General features: G+C 41.1%; 1 protein-coding gene and 1 long non-coding RNA gene across 3 annotated transcripts in view; one reads left to right on the top strand and one right to left on the bottom strand.

The window, feature by feature from the left end:
* BRAP (BRCA1 associated protein) overlaps positions 1 to 16,416 on the top strand; it is a 37,578-nt gene that overhangs the window by 15,280 nt on the left and 5,882 nt on the right. The window contains exons 7-10 of one of the 2 annotated variants that reach the window (XM_019950283.3): positions 2,053 to 2,128; positions 2,590 to 2,728; positions 3,096 to 3,205; positions 11,671 to 11,760. In XM_019950283.3, the coding sequence (XP_019805842.1) occupies positions 2,053 to 2,128; positions 2,590 to 2,728; positions 3,096 to 3,205; positions 11,671 to 11,760 (415 nt within the window). The remainder of the gene's footprint in view (positions 1 to 2,052; positions 2,129 to 2,589; positions 2,729 to 3,095; positions 3,206 to 11,670; positions 11,761 to 16,416) is intronic. The other variant, XM_019950284.3, reaches the window with a different exon arrangement.
* Positions 3,247 to 14,240, bottom strand: LOC117307610 (uncharacterized). The gene is made up of 3 exons (XR_004521416.2): positions 13,068 to 14,240; positions 12,345 to 12,566; positions 3,247 to 5,227 (listed from the first exon to the last, which is right to left on the bottom strand). It is a non-coding gene; the product is annotated as an uncharacterized lncRNA (long non-coding RNA).

The following is a 16,416-nucleotide window of genomic DNA, read 5'->3' as shown; positions in this document are numbered from 1 at the left end:
GGCCACCCGGGAAGTCCCTAGCTGCCACTTTTGTTACTTCTTCAAGTTTGTCCTGTCTTCTCTTTTGGTACTAAAGAAAGAGACAGACTAAATCCTTTAGCTTTCTCTTGGGAAACATAGTCCTTATCTGTGATAAGAACTTAGTGTTCTTCCTGCTTATTTCCATTCCTTGGTTTTATCTATTCAGTAGGGTAACAAACTGATACTAGTTATATCTTGAGCATTCTTTCTTCTTGGTGCCAGTTCACTTAGCCTCAACTATCACCTACTTTCTATCATTTTTGCCAATTGGACACAAATATTCGTGACTGGTACTTAGCATTACTTTGTCTTGAGTATAAGGGTTAATGGATTTTTTCAATTTTTTTTCATTTTTATTGAAGTATAATTGACAATCAAAAATTGTATATATTTAAGGTGTACAACTAGATGACCCGATATACATCAACACTGTAAAATGCTCACCACAGCCAAGCAAGTCAGCATATCCATCACTTCACACTTTTACTGTTTTCCCTTTTTGTTTTTACTTTTCTTTTTTTTTGTTGTGAGAACAACGAAGCTCCACCCTCTTAGTAAATTTTAAGAACACAGTACAATATTGTCAATTATAGTCAACATTGATGTGTACCAGTTCTCTAGAACTTACTCATCTTGCATAACTGAAAGTTTGTACCTCTTGACCAACATCTCCCTGTTTCCCCCTTTTCCCAGCCCCTGGAAGAACACAGTACAATATTGTCAATTATAGTCAACATTGATGTGTACCAGTTCTCTAGAACTTACTCATCTTGCGTAACTGAAAGTTTGTACCTCTCGACCAACATCTCCGTTTCCCCCTTTTCCCAGCCCCTGGTAGCCACCTTTCTGCTCTATGTATCTATGAGTTTGGCTTCTGTGCCATTTTTATTGGCTTTTTGTAAATTGAAACTTTAGTACTCACCGAGCACTGGTGTCTTTTTCCAGATGAAATTCATTGTATGACAAAATGTTGTATGTGTTTCATGAAGGCCATTAACTTTTTTTTTTAGTGAAGTTTACTACAGAATTTAGTTTCAACTCTTAGGAGCAACCTTGAGAGGACAGGGTACATTTTGGATGATTTAAAACCTTGAGAAGTGGGGATAAGGTAGATTGAAGTAAAAATACATTGTGGGTAGCCAGACATGAAACAAAATTAACAACTCGTCTCAAGTCTCTAATTCTAACCTATAAATATTTAGTTCTTTGATTACCTAAGCTTTAGACAGAAGAGTGGAGAAAGATATGAGGCAGATCAAGATTTTTCCCTTATCCTCAGCTTTATCAATATTTTGTGGGACTTCCCTGGTAGTGCAGTGGTGAAGAATGTGCCTGCCATTGCAGGGGACACGCGTTCAAGCCCTGGTCTGGGAAGATCCCACATGCCACAGAGCAACTAAGCCCGTGAGCCATAACTACTGAGCCCGCGTGCCACAACTACTGAAGCCCACGTGCCTAGAGCCCATGCTCCGCAACAAGAGAAGCCACTGCGATGAGAAGCCCGTGCACTGTAACAAAGAGTAGCCCCCGGGCTTCCCTGGTGGTGCAGTGGTTGAGAGTCTGCCTGCCGATGCAGGGGACATGGGTTCGTGCCCCGGTCTGGGAAGATCCCACATGCCATGGAGCGGCTGGGCCCGTGAGCCATGGCTGGTGAGCCTGCGTGTCCGGAGCCTGTGCTCCGCAACGGGAGAGGCCACAGCAGTGAGAGGCCCGCGTACCACAAAAAAATAAACAAACAAAAAAAAGAGTAGCCCCCACTTGTAGCAACTAGAGAAAGCCCTCATGCAGCAACGAAGACCCAATGCAGCCAAAAATAAATAAATTAATTAATTTTTAAAAATTTTGTGGTTTTCATTTCATTTGAGAATAGCTTGAAAGCATTTGTCTTTTGAATGATGTCCTTAATTACGATAAACTTAAAACTATTATATAAGAGAGGGAGGATATACAATTACATTTTTGACTTTTGGGTTCTGTGACAGCTGTCTTTTATATTTAATCTGTATTATTATTTTTTGGTGTCCTTTATAGGTGCCCTGTTTGCCGATATTGTCAAACACCAGAGCCAGTAGAAGAAAATAAGTGTTTCGAGTGTGGCGTTCAGGAAGTAAGTAACGAGTGGTGGGGAAGAGTAACGCACGCGGCTTTAATCATCTGGGATTTTCTTCTACCCAGTGTGGTGTAAATTCTTTTCAATTCTTTTTGAGACTGATTTTTTTTTTTCTTTTTGTCCAGGGTCAGGCAAAAAATAAAAATACACAAACTATTTTACTCATACACAGAATACTTTATGGTTTCATTCTTTGTCCTTTAAAAACACCTAGACTTTTGTTGATAATTGTGATTATTTTTTCTTGCTATTTACATAGAGTTCCATAGAATCCAGAGCGAAAAACTAATTGACCCCTAAAAGCATCCTTGCTTGTTGGGTTTTAAACATATTTATTCAGAACTCCTGTAGAAACAACTCTAAACCTCATCCTGTGTCAGGCTCTCCTCTTTCCACCCCAGTGGACCAGGTCATGTGTTTTTATGTAACTAATTAAGATCTTACCTCCTTCTCGGCAGAACCTGTGGATTTGTTTAATATGTGGCCACATAGGATGTGGACGGTATGTGAGTCGACATGCCTATAAGCACTTCGAGGAGACCCAGCACACATATGCCATGCAGCTCACCAACCATCGAGTCTGGGACTATGCTGGAGGTGAACACCGCTCCCATTTTCTAATTTGGATTCATTCTTTCTGAAAACGTCTCCATCAGAACCTCTCCCCTTGCTCTCACAGCTTGAAGTCTTCCTGACAGCTGTGGCAAACTCCAGTTCTCATGGTGCCCCATAGGGCACTATTTCCTGTGAATGGCCTGCACTGCAGAGGATAAAGAGAGTTAATACTTACACTCTGCCCTCTCTTTTTTTTTTTTAATTCAAATGATTTAACCCACTTTTAAAGAAATATTGCAAGGCATTTAATTTGGATCTGTAAAAACATAATTTTGTCAAAGTTAAAGGCTTATGGAGACCCTTTTCATTCTGAAGAAACATGCCTTAGTTGACTCATTCTTTTCTTTAGATAATTATGTCCATCGACTGGTCGCAAGTAAAACAGATGGAAAGATAGTACAGTATGAATGTGAGGGTGATACTTGCCAGGAGGAGAAAATAGATGCCTTACAGTTAGAGGTAAGATATTTTATTAATAATTACTGAATACCTATGTCTACTGCTTTTTACTACTCTAACTTGAAAGGTTGTTTGGGCTTTTAATTTTGCCATATGCCCTGCATGTTAGCTTTTGTTTTAAAGATCTGTATTGCTCTGAAGGATTATAAAAATATTTTTATTCCATCTTATTTTCTTCTTTGAAAATCTAATAAGTTTCACTGAGCCTTATTACCTTCAGTGTCATGTTCCTGGTTGTCTCAAGTTCAGTATTAGTGTTGTCCTCTATAGCTGTGATAAAGGTGGAAGTTAAGAATTTTCCTGGGCTTCCCTGGTGGTGCAGTGGTTGAGAGTCTGCCTGCCGATGCAGGGGACACGGGTTCGTGTCCCGGTCCGGGAAGATCCCACATGCCGCGGAGCGGCTGGGCCCGTGAGCCATGGCCACTGAGCCTACGCATCTGGAGCCTGTGCTCCGCAACGGGAGAGGCCACAACAGTGAGAGGCCCACGTACAGCAAAAAAAAAAAAAAAAAATGTTTAAGAATCTTCCTGTTGGGGGGGATTCCCTGGTGGTCCAGTGGTTAGGACTCCATGCTTCCACTGCAGGGGGCACGGGTTCGATCCCTCGTCGGGGAACTAAGATCCCACATGCTGCACGGTGTGGCCAAAAAATAAAATATATTCTTGGAAAAAAAAGTTATAAAAAAAAAATTCTTCCTGTTGGCATCACAGTAGCTGTTGGAAATTGAGCAAACTTGGTCAGGATAAGTTAACCCCAATACATCTTTCCATGCTGAGAAGCTTTTTCCCATATATTGGGCTGGCTTTTATAATTGGACCCTTATATAGATAAAGCCATTTTTAGGGTTTTCATATAATTAAGGAAGCAATAAAATTACCACAGTCTTATTTTTCTCATAGCAGTAAACCCCATCTACTATAAAATTGATGTGTAAATTTTATATTAAGGAAGGAAAAGTTTAACATGAGTCCTATTTTATAAATTTCAAAATGATTAATTTTAAAACAAATACCTTAACCTTGGGAGGAGGTGGACATTTGAAAACTTGCTTATCTCTAGACTCTTAAGGTCAGTGGGATGGCCTAAAATAGAGCTGATGTTACCATTAATAAATTGTATTGATGTGAAAAAAATACAAATCTTTTTTTTTCAATATTTATTTATTTATTTTTATTTTTGGCTGCATCAGGTCTCAGTTGTGGCATGCAGGATCTTTCGTCACGGCGGGAGGGCTTCTCTCCGGTTGTGGTGCTTGGGCTCCAGAGTGCGCGGGCTCAGTAGTTGCAGCACTTGTGGGCTTAGTTGCTCTGCGGCATGTGGGATCTTAGTTCCCCGACCAGGGATCGAACCCGCGTCCCCGGCATTGGGAGGCGGACTCTTAACCACTGGACCACCAGGGAAGTCCCCCCCAAAAATTCAAATTTTTAATGTTAAGTTTGTAGTAACTCTTCCAAATTAAGTATGTTCACTCAGTGAATACTTATTGAGGGTTGCCATCTGTTAGCCACTCTTCCATGTGCTGCTGGGAGCTCAGCATTAAATAGACTCCCTGCCCTCATGGAGCATACATTCTAGTGACACACACACATACAGTCTTCCAATTGTCCTTTCTTTCTGTTGCTCTTTCATTCTCTTCTCTGGCCTGCAAACATGATTAGATCTCTTCCAGTCTCCTGGAATGGTCTTTCCAGAATGCAGATGTGATCTTGCCACTCCTTGGCTCTTATTTCTCAATATCATACCCCAGAGCCTTCCATAGGCCCCATCTCTCCATACCCTACACCCCAGCCTCATTGGTCTCACTTCATCTCTGAAGCAATTCTAAACATCCGCAGCTCACATCTTGTTAGTTCTCTGGAATCTGTCTCCTCCTCCTGTCTGTCTGTCAAGAGTCCTCTCAAATCTCACCTTCTCTCAGAAGTCCTACCGGATCCTCTCCTTTCTCTGTAGTTGCACAGCACTGTTCATTCATTCATGCATTCAGGCAGCAAACATTTCTTGACATCCAGAATGTGCCAGGCACTGGGGGTACAAAAATGAAGATATAATCCTTGCTTTCAAAGAGTTCAGTCCAGTCAAGGAGAGAGGCAGGCAAACCGGTGATTAAGTGCTCATGTCATAAATGCTGGTAATGATAGGCACAGTGTCGTGGGAGCCGAGAGAGGCAATTAACCCAGGGCTGGGAGTGACAGGGACAGCTTCCTGTAGGGGGCAGATGGATGAGCTGATTTGAGTTACACTTTGATTTAAAACCATGTAGGGAACTCCCGGCGGCTTGGGGTCTATTCCCTCCACCGTCACGGAACTGCCCCGGAGCCCGAGGGGAGAGCGGCCTCACTGAGGCTGCTGGCTCCGGAGGGGCCCTGGCGGCTAAAGCCGCGACAGTCGTGAGGACGGCGGGCCGTTGTTTCAACAAGTAACTTAAAGACAAAATGGAAAAACAAGGAGGTTTGTGCCTGAGATCATGTTGATGTGAAACCGGGGATGGCCACCTTGTGCCGGCCGTGTGGATGAAAGGCTCTTGGTGCTGCAGCCAGGAGTCAGTGCTGTGCCTCTGAGATGGGAGAGCCAACTTCAGGACACTGATCAACAAGAGACCTCCCAGCTCCACATAATATCAAACGGCGAAAATCTCCCAGAGATCTCCATCTCAACGCCAGCACCCAGCTTCACTCAACGACCACCAAGCTGATCCAGCCTCATCCACCAGAACACAGGCAATAGTCCCCTCCACCAGGAAGCCTACACAACCCACTAAACCAACCTTAGCCACTGGGGACAGACACCAAAAACAACGGGAACTACGAACCTGCAGCCTGCAAAAAGGAGACCCAAAACACAGTAAGATAAGCAAAATGAGAAGACGGAGAAATACACAGCAGATGAAGGAGCAAGGTGAAAACCCACCAGACCAAACAAATGAAGAGGAAATAGGCAGTCTACCTGAAAAAGAATTCAGAATAATGATAGTAAAGATGATCCAAAATCTTGGAAATAGAATAGACAAAATGCAAGAAACATTTAACAAGGACCTAGAAGAACTAAAGATGAAACAAACAATGATGAACAACACAATAAATGAAATTAAAAATACTCTAGATGGGATCAATAGCAGAATAACTGAGGCAGAAGAACGGATAAGTGACCTGGAAGATAAAATAGTGGAAATAACTACTGCAGAGCAGAATAAAGAGAAAAGAATGAAAAGAACTGAGGACAGTCTCAGAGACCTCTGGGACAACATTAAATGCACCAACATTCGAATTATAGGGGTTCCAAAAGAAGAAGAGAAAAAGAAAGGGACTGAGAAAATATTTGAAGAGATTATAGTTGAAAACTTCCCTAATATGGGAAAGGAAATAGTTAATCAAGTCCAGGAAGCACAGAGAGTCCCATACAGGATATTTCCAAGGAGAAATATGCCAAGACACATATTAATCAAACTGTCAAAAATTAAATACAAAGAAAACATATTAAAAGCAGCAAGGGAGGGCTTCCCTGGTGGCGCAGTGGTTGAGAGTCCACCTGCCGATGCAGGGGACAGGGGTTCGTGCCCCGGTCCGGGAGGATCCCACATGCCACAGAGCGGCTGGGCCCGTGAGCCATGGCTGCTGAGCCTGTGCGTCCGGAGCCTGTGCTCCGCAACGGGAGAGGCCACACAGTGAGAGGCCCCTGTAGCGCAAAAAAAAACAAAACAAAACAAAAAAAAAACAGCAAATAACACATAAGGGAATACCCATAAGGTTAACAGCTGATCTTTCAGCAGAAACTCTGCAAGCCAGAAGGGACTGGCAGGACATATTTAAAGTGATGAAGGAGAAAAACTTGCAACCAAGATTACTCTACCCAGCAAGGATCTCATTCAGATTTGATGGAGAAATTAAAACCTTTACAGATAAGCAAAAGCTGAGAGAGTTCAGCACCACCAAACTAGCTTTACAACAAATGCTAAAGGAACTTCTCTAGGCAAGAAACACAAGACAGGGAAAAGACCTACAATAACGAACCCAAAACAATTTACAAAATGGGAATAGGAACATACATATCGATAATTACCTTAAATGTAAATGGACTAAATGCTCCCACCAAAAGACACAGATTGGCTGAATGGATACAAAAACAAGACCCATATATATGCTGTCTACAAGAGACCCACTTCAGACCTAGAGACGCATACAGACTGAAAGTAAGGGGATGGAAAAAGATATTTCATGCAAATGGAAACCAAAAGAAAGCTGGAGTAGCAATTCTCATATCAGACAAAATAGACTTTAAAATAAAGACTATTAGAAGAGACAAAGAAGGACACTACATAATGATCAAGCGATCGATCCAAGAAGAAGATATAACAATTGTAAATATTTATACATCCAACATAGGAGCACCTCAGTACATAAGGCAAATACTAAGAGCCATAAAAGGGGAAATCGACAGTAACACATTCATAGTAGGGGACTTTAACACCCCACTTTCACCAATGAACAGATCATCCAAAATGAAAATAAAAAAGAAAACACAAGCTTTAAGTGATGCATTAAACAAGACGGACTTAATTGATATTTATAGGACATTCCATCCAAAAACAGCAGAATAAACATTTTTCTCAAGTGCTCATGGAACATTCTCCAGGATAGATCATATCTTGGGTCACAAATCAAGCCTGGGTAAATTTAAGAAAATTGAAATTGTATCAAGTATCTTTTCCGACCACAATGCTATGAGACTAGATATCAATTACAGGAAAAGATCTGTAAAAAATACAAACACATGGAGGCTAAACAATACACTACTTAATAACGAAGTGATAACTGAAGAAATCAAAGAGGAAATCAAAAAATACCTAGAAACAAATGACAATGGAGACACGACAACCCAAAACCTATGGGATGCAGCAAAAGCAGTTCTAAGAGGGAAGTTTATAGCAATACAAGCCCACCTTAAGAAACAGGAAACATCTCGAATAAACAACCTAACCTTGCACCTAAAGCAATTAGAGAAAGAAGAACAAAAAAACCCCAAAGTTAGCAGAAGGAAAGAAATCATAAAAATCGGATCAGAAATAAATGAAAAAGAAATGAAGGAAATGATAAAAAAGATCAATAAAACTAAAAGCTGGTTCTTTGAGAAGATAAACAAAATTGATAAACCATTAGCCAGACTCATCAAGAAAAAAAGGGAGAAGACTCAAATCAATAGAATTAGAAATGAAAAAGGAGAAGTAACAACTGACACTGCAGAAATACAAAGGATCATGAGAGATTACTACAAGCAACTCTATGCTAATAAAATGGACAACCTGGAAGAAATGGACAAATTCTTAGAAATGCACAACCTGCCAAGACTGAATCAGGAAGAAATACAAAATTTGAACAGGCCAATCAGAAGCACTGAAATTGAAACTGTGGTTAAAAATCTTCCAACAAACAAAAGTCCAGGACCAGATGGCTTCACAGGTGAATTCTATCAGACATTTAGAGAAGAGCTAACACCTATCCTTCTCAGACTCTTCCAAAATATAGCAGAGGGAGGAACACTTCCAAATTCATTCTACAAAGCCACCATCACCTTGATACCAAAACCAGACAAGGATGTCACAAAGAAAGAAAACTACAGGCCAATATCACTGATGAACATAGATGCAAAAATCCTCAACAAAATACTAGCAAACAGAATCCAACAGCACATTAAAAGGATCATACACCATGAACAAGCGGGGTTTATTCCAGGAATGCAAGGATTCTTCAGTATACTCAAATCAATCAATGTGATAAACCATATTAACAAGTTGAAGGAGAAAAACCGTATGATCATCTCAATAGATGCAGAGAAAGCTTTCGACAAAATTCAACACCCATTTATGATAAAAACCCTGCAGAAAGTAGGCATAGAGGGAACTTGCCTCAACATAATAAAGGCCACATATGACAAACGCACAGCCAACATCGTCCTCAATGGTGTAAAACTGAAAGCATTTCCACTAAGATCAGGAACAAGACAAGGTTGCCCACTCTCACCACTCTTATTCAGCATAGTTTTGGAAGTTTTAGCTACAGCAATCAGAGAAGAAAAGGAAATAAAAGGAATCCAAATCGGAAAAGAAGAAGTAAAGCTGTCACTGTTTGCAGATGACATGATACTATACATAGAGAATCCTAAAGATGCTACCAGAAAACTACTAGAGCTAATCAATGAATTTGGTAAAGTAGCAGGATACAAAATTAATGCACAGAAATCTCTGGCATTCCTATACACTAATGATGAAAAATCTGAAAGTGAAATCAAGAAAACACTCCCATTTACCATTGCAACAAAAAGAATAAAATATCTAGGAATAAACCTACCTAAGGAGACAAAAGACCTGTATGCAGAAAATTATAACACACTGATGAAAGAAATTAAAGATGATACAAATAGATGGAGAGATATACCATGTTCTTGGATTGAAAGAATCAACATTGTGAAAATGACTCTACTACCCAAAGCAATCTACAGATTCAATGCAATCCCTATGAAACCACCACTGGCATTTTTCACAGAACTAGAACAAAAAATTTCACAATTTGTATGGAAACACAAAAGACCCCAAATAGCCAAAGCAATTTTGAGAACGAAAAACGGAGCTGGAGGGATCAGGCTCCCTGACTTCAGACTATACTACAAAACTACAGTAATCAAGACAGTATGGTACTGGCACAAAAACAGAAAGATAGATCAGCGGAACAGGATAGAAAGCCCAGAGATAAACCCACACACATATGGTCACCTTATCTTTCATAAAGGAGGCAGGAATGTACAGTGGAGAAAGGACAGCCTCTTCAATAAGTGGTGCTAGGAAAACTGGACGGGTACATGTAAAAGTATGAGATTAGGTCACTCCCTAACACCATACACCAAAATAAGCTCAAAATGGATTAAAGACCTAAATGTAAGGCCAGAAACTGTCAAACTCTTAGAGGAAAACATAGGCAGAACACTCTATGACATAAATCACAGCAAGATCCTTTTTGACCCACCTCCTAGAGAAATGGAAATAAAAACAAAAATAAACAAATGGGACCTAATGAAACTTAAAAGCCTTTGCACAGCAAAGGAAACCATAAACAAGACCAAAAGACAGCCCTCAGAATGGGAGAATATATTTGAAAATGAAGCAACTGACAAAGGATTAATTTCCAAAATTTACAAGCAGCTCATGCAGCTCAATAATAAAAAAACAAACAACCCAATCCAAAAATGGGCAGAAGACCTAAATAGACATTTCTCCAAAGAAGATATACAGACTGCCAACAAACACATGAAAGAATGCTCAGCATTATTAATCATTAGAGAAATGCAAATCAAAACTACAATGAGATATCATCTCACACCAGTCAGAATGGCCATCATCAAAAAATATAGAAACAAATGCTGGAGAGGGTGTGGAGAAAAGGGAACACTCTTGCACTGCTGGTGGGAATGTGAATTGGTACAGCCACTATGGAGAACAGTATGGAGGTTCCTTAAAAGACTACAAATAGAACTACCATATGACCCAGCAATCCCACTACTGGGCATATACCCTGAGAAAACCATAATTCAAAAAGAGTCATGTACCAAAATGTTCATTGCAGCTCTATTTACAATAGCCCAGAGATGGAAACAACCTACGTGTCCATCATCGGATGAGTGGATAAAGAAGATGTGGCACATATATACAATGGAATATTACTCAGCCATAAAAAGAAACGAAATTGAGCTATTTGTAATGAGGTGGATAGACCTAGAGTCTGTAATACAGAGTGAAGTAAGTCAGAAAGAGAAAGACAAATACCGTATGCTAACACATATATATGGAATTTAAGAAAAAAAAATGTCATGAAGAACCTAGGGGTAAGACAGGAATAAAGACACAGACCTACTAGAGAATGGACTTGAGGATATGAGGAGGGGGAAGGGTGAGCTGTGACAAAGCGAGAGAGAGGCATGGACATATATACACTACGAAACCGCCTGGAGGGGTAGGATAGGGAGGGTGGGAGGGAGGGAGACACAAGAGGGAAGAGATATGGGAACATATGTATATGTATAACTGATTCACTTTGTTACAAAGCAGAAACTAACACCCCATTGTAAAGCAATTATACCCCAATAAAGATGTAAAAAAAAAAAAAAAGAAAGAAATGAAGGGAAAAAAAACCCCAAAACCATGTAGTTCTTCTTGAAGTCAGCTTAAACAGAAATCTAAGGGTTTTTTAAATTGTACATTTCTCTGTTTGTCCCTATAGATTGTAAGCCCCCAGAGGACCAAAGTGTAATTGTCATCTCTGTGTTCCCCTAGTTTATTGAGTAGAGTGGAACCAAGGTGTAATATGCATTCTGTATGTTCTTCTTAATCTTCTGCAGGTCACTAAAAGTCAGGTTTTAATTGAATTTCAGAGACTGACAACTGTGACTTATGTTTTGGTGTTCATTCTCTGTTTTTGTAGTATTCATATTTACTAACAAGCCAGCTGGAGTCTCAACGAATCTACTGGGAAAACAAGATAGTTCGGATAGAGAAGGACACAGCAGAGGAAGTAAGTTTCTGGTCTGGTGACTGCTGAAATGCCACATGCCAGGATAGCCTGATGTTGGGGGGAGAAGGAAGAGTACAGGGAAAAAGGGGTCTCAGAGTCTTCCTTCTCAGTCTCATCTATAGGTAGAGAACTGGTTTACCTCTAAAAAGAAACCTTTGTTACATGTCAGTTAAATCTCAACAAAGCTGGGGGCTAGTAAGGGGTAGGAAAAAGAAAAGATTTGGAATCAGTTGGCTCACCCCAGTAACCTAACTCTACATCAAGTTTCCAGGGAGAAGTAGTAAACACCTGACTTGTCATTATGCTAGAGACTTAGCCCCAGAAGGTCGTATCAGGGAACAAGAAATTGTAGACCACAATGAGAATGAAGTTAGTCAAAAAGAGGAAAAGGAAGAGACAGAAATACGCTATTGCAAATGTAATCAACTAAGCATAATTTAAAAGGAGAAGGGAAGCAGACATATATTCTCACCTAGGATTAGTAAATCAAGAAGATTTTATTGTGTGCTGAGCCCTATACACAGTTTTATTTTGTGCTGAGCCCTATACTAAGTTAAGGAAGAAATAAAATACTTGCTACATACCTGAAACCAAAGAAACCTTGGACTTAAAGGCTTGGTATTTTGGGGTTCGGATGTTGTTTGTTTTTAACTTCAATCAGGTTTTCTAGTGCCTTGTGCAATTCCATTTAAAAAATAGAAGTATGTGCATGAGGGTTTGTACTTCCAGTCAGCCAGTTGGTTTGTCACCTTGGGAACAGCTGCTTTGGGGAGCTGAATATGCGCTCCTGAGGCAACAAGATGGTGCTTTGAAAATGAAGGGAATAAAATTAGGCAGAGATGCTGAAGTGGTCACCATGGCACCTTATTAGTCTAGGGCAGTAGTCTTGAAAATTTAACAAAATAATGCTTTAAAGAAAAGGCCATTCACTACTCGGATGGATAGAAGAGAAAAGTGATGTGATTTTGGTGGAAACCCGGCCCAGAGTGGCCCAGAGCTCCACCTGCTTGGTTTGCCCTTTGGCTCCAGCATATACAAGGAACCCTGAGGGTTCCAGACCAGGGACTTTGAAAACCAGTGAGCGCCTGAGTGTTCGTGTATAACTAGGGCTCTGGGAACCGTTATCAGGACCTAGCGACTGTTCATAATTCAGTCATTCTCTTAGTGTTAAGTAAAGGCTTTTAAATGTTTTTAAATGATTGACTTAAATGATTATTTTTAAAGTGATTATTTTAATAACTTTGCGAATCCTCACCAGCAACTGGGCCCTCAGATGGGGGGACTGCAGAGCTGGGTTTGGGGCTCACCTCAGTGGTAGCTGGTGTTATCGTGGAGCTTAGCAGGCAGGGCCAAGCTTTCACTTTATGCCAGGCCCATGGGCCCAAGTTTCTGAGTATGCCTACAAATGAGGAGAAATCAGGTTTTTTCATTAAGGCTTAACACCAGCTTTAAAATGATCTTTGGTGAAAAGTTCATGATGAAATTCTTACAGAAACCTTCTAAGCAATGGAAGTGCCTTTCCAGAGGGGCTTCAGGTCACTTGACATACTGTTCTGAATAGGGCTTGATTGGAGTCCACGTGGGAAGGAGGTGCGTCTGATGGCACTCACAAGGCAGAGCAGAGGTCGCTGCCACTTGGTGTCAGGTTTGGGGCTCCCAGGGAGGAGCACTGGCAACTCCATGCAGCCTCACTAATGGGTTTTTCTATGGGCTGTACCAGCGTGAGCACCTAAAGTGCTTTGTGCAGACCCTTGAGAGCTAAGCTCAGGATTCTCTCTGCCCTTTAAGACTCTTTAGAATTAACTGCATTCCCTAACACATGCCCATGGAAAGCAAGTCAAGGGGCAGGGAAGCTAAAAATGTGAAACTTGTGTCTACTTTTAGGTAGGGATAAGGTAGAGGCAAGGGCAGCCCTAAATAAAGAGCTCGAAAAGGATATTTTGTTTTCTAGTAAAAAATGTCACTTATCCGTAAGTTAATTGGTGATGCAAGCCTTTTGTTCCTGCTGCTGTCCTCCTTTTGACCAGTCCTCTGTCCGTTGGCACCTTCAGCAGTAGAGCACATGCAGGGAGAAAACAGTAACCGTGCATTTCACTGGCAGAGATTCTTGGTCATGGGCCTCATATAAAGGTAATGTGGGGGAGGAGAGGAGCTGCAGATTGAAATTCACTGCGGACTTCAATTATAATACTATTCCAGTCCCCCGATGCCTTAGGTAGTACAATTGCTGTAGTACGTGAGCAGAGTCTGTTCTGGAAAATGAAGCTCATACCCACTTGAAGGTTCATAGTTTTAGTGGGGCCATGTATAAGAGCATAGAGTAGGCCATCAGTACAGGTGCATTCCCCTAAAGATACCTCTTTTCTTTTTAAACCTCTAGCTCCATAGAGAAATTGCTCTTTCTCCAGGTGTGGATTGTGAACTGAGTTTGGTGGCTACAACTGGCATTTTTATTAGCATAGGGTAGATGTCAGAGTGTATCACATTTAATATTGTTTTGTGAAACTTTTGTATCGGGGGGTGTGTGTGTGTGCGTGTGTGCGTGTGTGTGTGTGTGTGTGTGTGTGTGTGTGTGTGTGTGTGTGTGTGTGTACGTACTAAGTGTTTCTTACTGAGGGCTAATGGTCAGAAGTGCTTTTAAAACCACTAATTTAGGACTTCCCTGGTGGCGCAGTAGTTAAGAACCCGCCTGCCAATGCAGGGGACACGGGTTCAAGCCCTGGTCCGAGAAGATCCCACATACTGTGGAGCAACTAAGCTTGTGTACCACAACTGCTGAGCCTGCGCTCTAGAGCTTGCGAGCCACAACTAGTGAGCCTGTGTGCCACAACTACTGAAGCCTGCGTGCCTAGAGCCCATGCTTCGCAACGAGAGAAGCCACCGCAATGAGAAGCTCGCACACCGCAACGAAGACTAGCCCCCGCTCGCCACAACTAGAGAAGCCCGCACGCAGCAAAAGACCCAGTGCAGCCAAAAATAAATTTTAAAAAAACAAACACTAATTTAAGCCATTGTAACATTTGTCTCTAGCAATATCAGAAACCTTTTTGAGGTTACTAGATATTTTTTATCTTGATTTAAATGTGTTTAGCTTATTGTCTTTAGTGACCAAAACAGACAGTTTGGTTCCTTTTGATGGTCATTTCTGTCCTTTCCAATTTCCCTAAACTGACAGGAGTCAGTTTAAGAGAAAATGTCAGAAGGATCTAGTGGTCTTATTTTAAAACAATATTGAGGAGAAAATTAATACCAAATAGAATGAGAGCAATTTGAAAGCTATTTTTATTTTTATGACATAGAGGAACTTTTAGAAATCTCTCTTTAATTGCATGTTCTTCCAACTTAATGACGTTGGCTCTAAAGTTAATTTCTACAAAACAGTTAATTTCTTATTTAAAAAAAGAGGGAGCAGTGCTGTTAGAGACCTGCTAGGCGAGCCGTAGCAAATGTTTAAAAAGAAAGCGTTAAGGGCTTACCTGGTGGCGCAGTGGTTGAGAGTCCGCCTGCCGATGCAGGGGACGCGGGTTCGTGCCCCGGTCTGGGAAGATCCCACATGCCGCGGAGCGGCTGGGCCTGTGAGCCATGGCCGCTGAGCCTGCGCGTCCAGAGCCTGTGCTCCGCAATGGGAGAGGCCACAACAGTGAGAGGCCCACATACCGCAAAAAAAAAAAAAAAAGAAAGCGTTAAAAGTAGTGGCCCTTTTTCTGGCGTGATGGATGTTGCATGCATCACGGATCTCTGCTAAGAGTTTAAATCTTGCCAAGAGGTCAGTTTTCCTTTGCTGTAGAGCTTTGGCCTCCCGTATAGTGCAGAGAGAGTTTTAGAAATTGGCTTTGGACCCAGACTTGGGGGTCCAATCTTGAACCCATGTCACTCGAGCTGGGTGACCTTGGAGTGTATTGCCTCACCTTTCTCTAAGCCTCAGTTTCCGTAAAAAGTTTACATGCCTAAGTCATAGGCTTGTTATAAACAATAAATGAGATACTACCTATAAAACACCTAGCCAGGACCTGGGCCATAGGATTTAAATCCTCAGTCACTTCTGTTCCTATTATTATTATTATTACCTCACGATCCACCTGTCTTCCTGTGTCCTTAGACAAGTGGAGTGGAGGTGTTTCCCAAGTCTGTAGATCTTAACACCTGTGTGAATCCAGTGTCTACATAACTAGACTTCCACAGACTCCTTGCTAGGATTGCTGCCATCTGACACATAATACACCAGAATTTTTAATTTCTCTTAAGTTTTTAAGACAATGTAATTTGAATTCTCTCTGTAAATTGCCTTTATATAAACTCAAAATAAGAACTGCTTATGTTCCATATGGCTTCACAGTACATGAGTAAATTAATAGTGAAATTGGATGGATAAAAGCACCAAACAGAATCACCTGTTACAAGTAACTTCAGATTATTTGGATAATACAATTGTCACTTAAAAGCATGGATTTGAACTGCACAGATCCACTTATATGTGGATTGTTTTCAGTGGATACCTGCTACAGTACTGCAGGATCCGCAAATGGTTGAATCCGCAGATGCAGAACCATGGATATGGAGGGCCGACAATAAAGTTATACTCAGATTTTCGACTTCAAGGAGGGTTGAGACCACACATTTTTCAAGGGTCAAGTGTAACTTTTAGAATATGATCTC

This window comes from Tursiops truncatus, chromosome 13 (genome assembly GCF_011762595.2).
Source record: "Tursiops truncatus isolate mTurTru1 chromosome 13, mTurTru1.mat.Y, whole genome shotgun sequence".
Classification (NCBI taxonomy): domain Eukaryota; kingdom Metazoa; phylum Chordata; class Mammalia; order Artiodactyla; family Delphinidae; genus Tursiops; species Tursiops truncatus.
The sequence above is the reverse complement of the archived record's forward strand: the minus strand, read 5'-3'. Positions and strand labels throughout refer to the sequence as shown.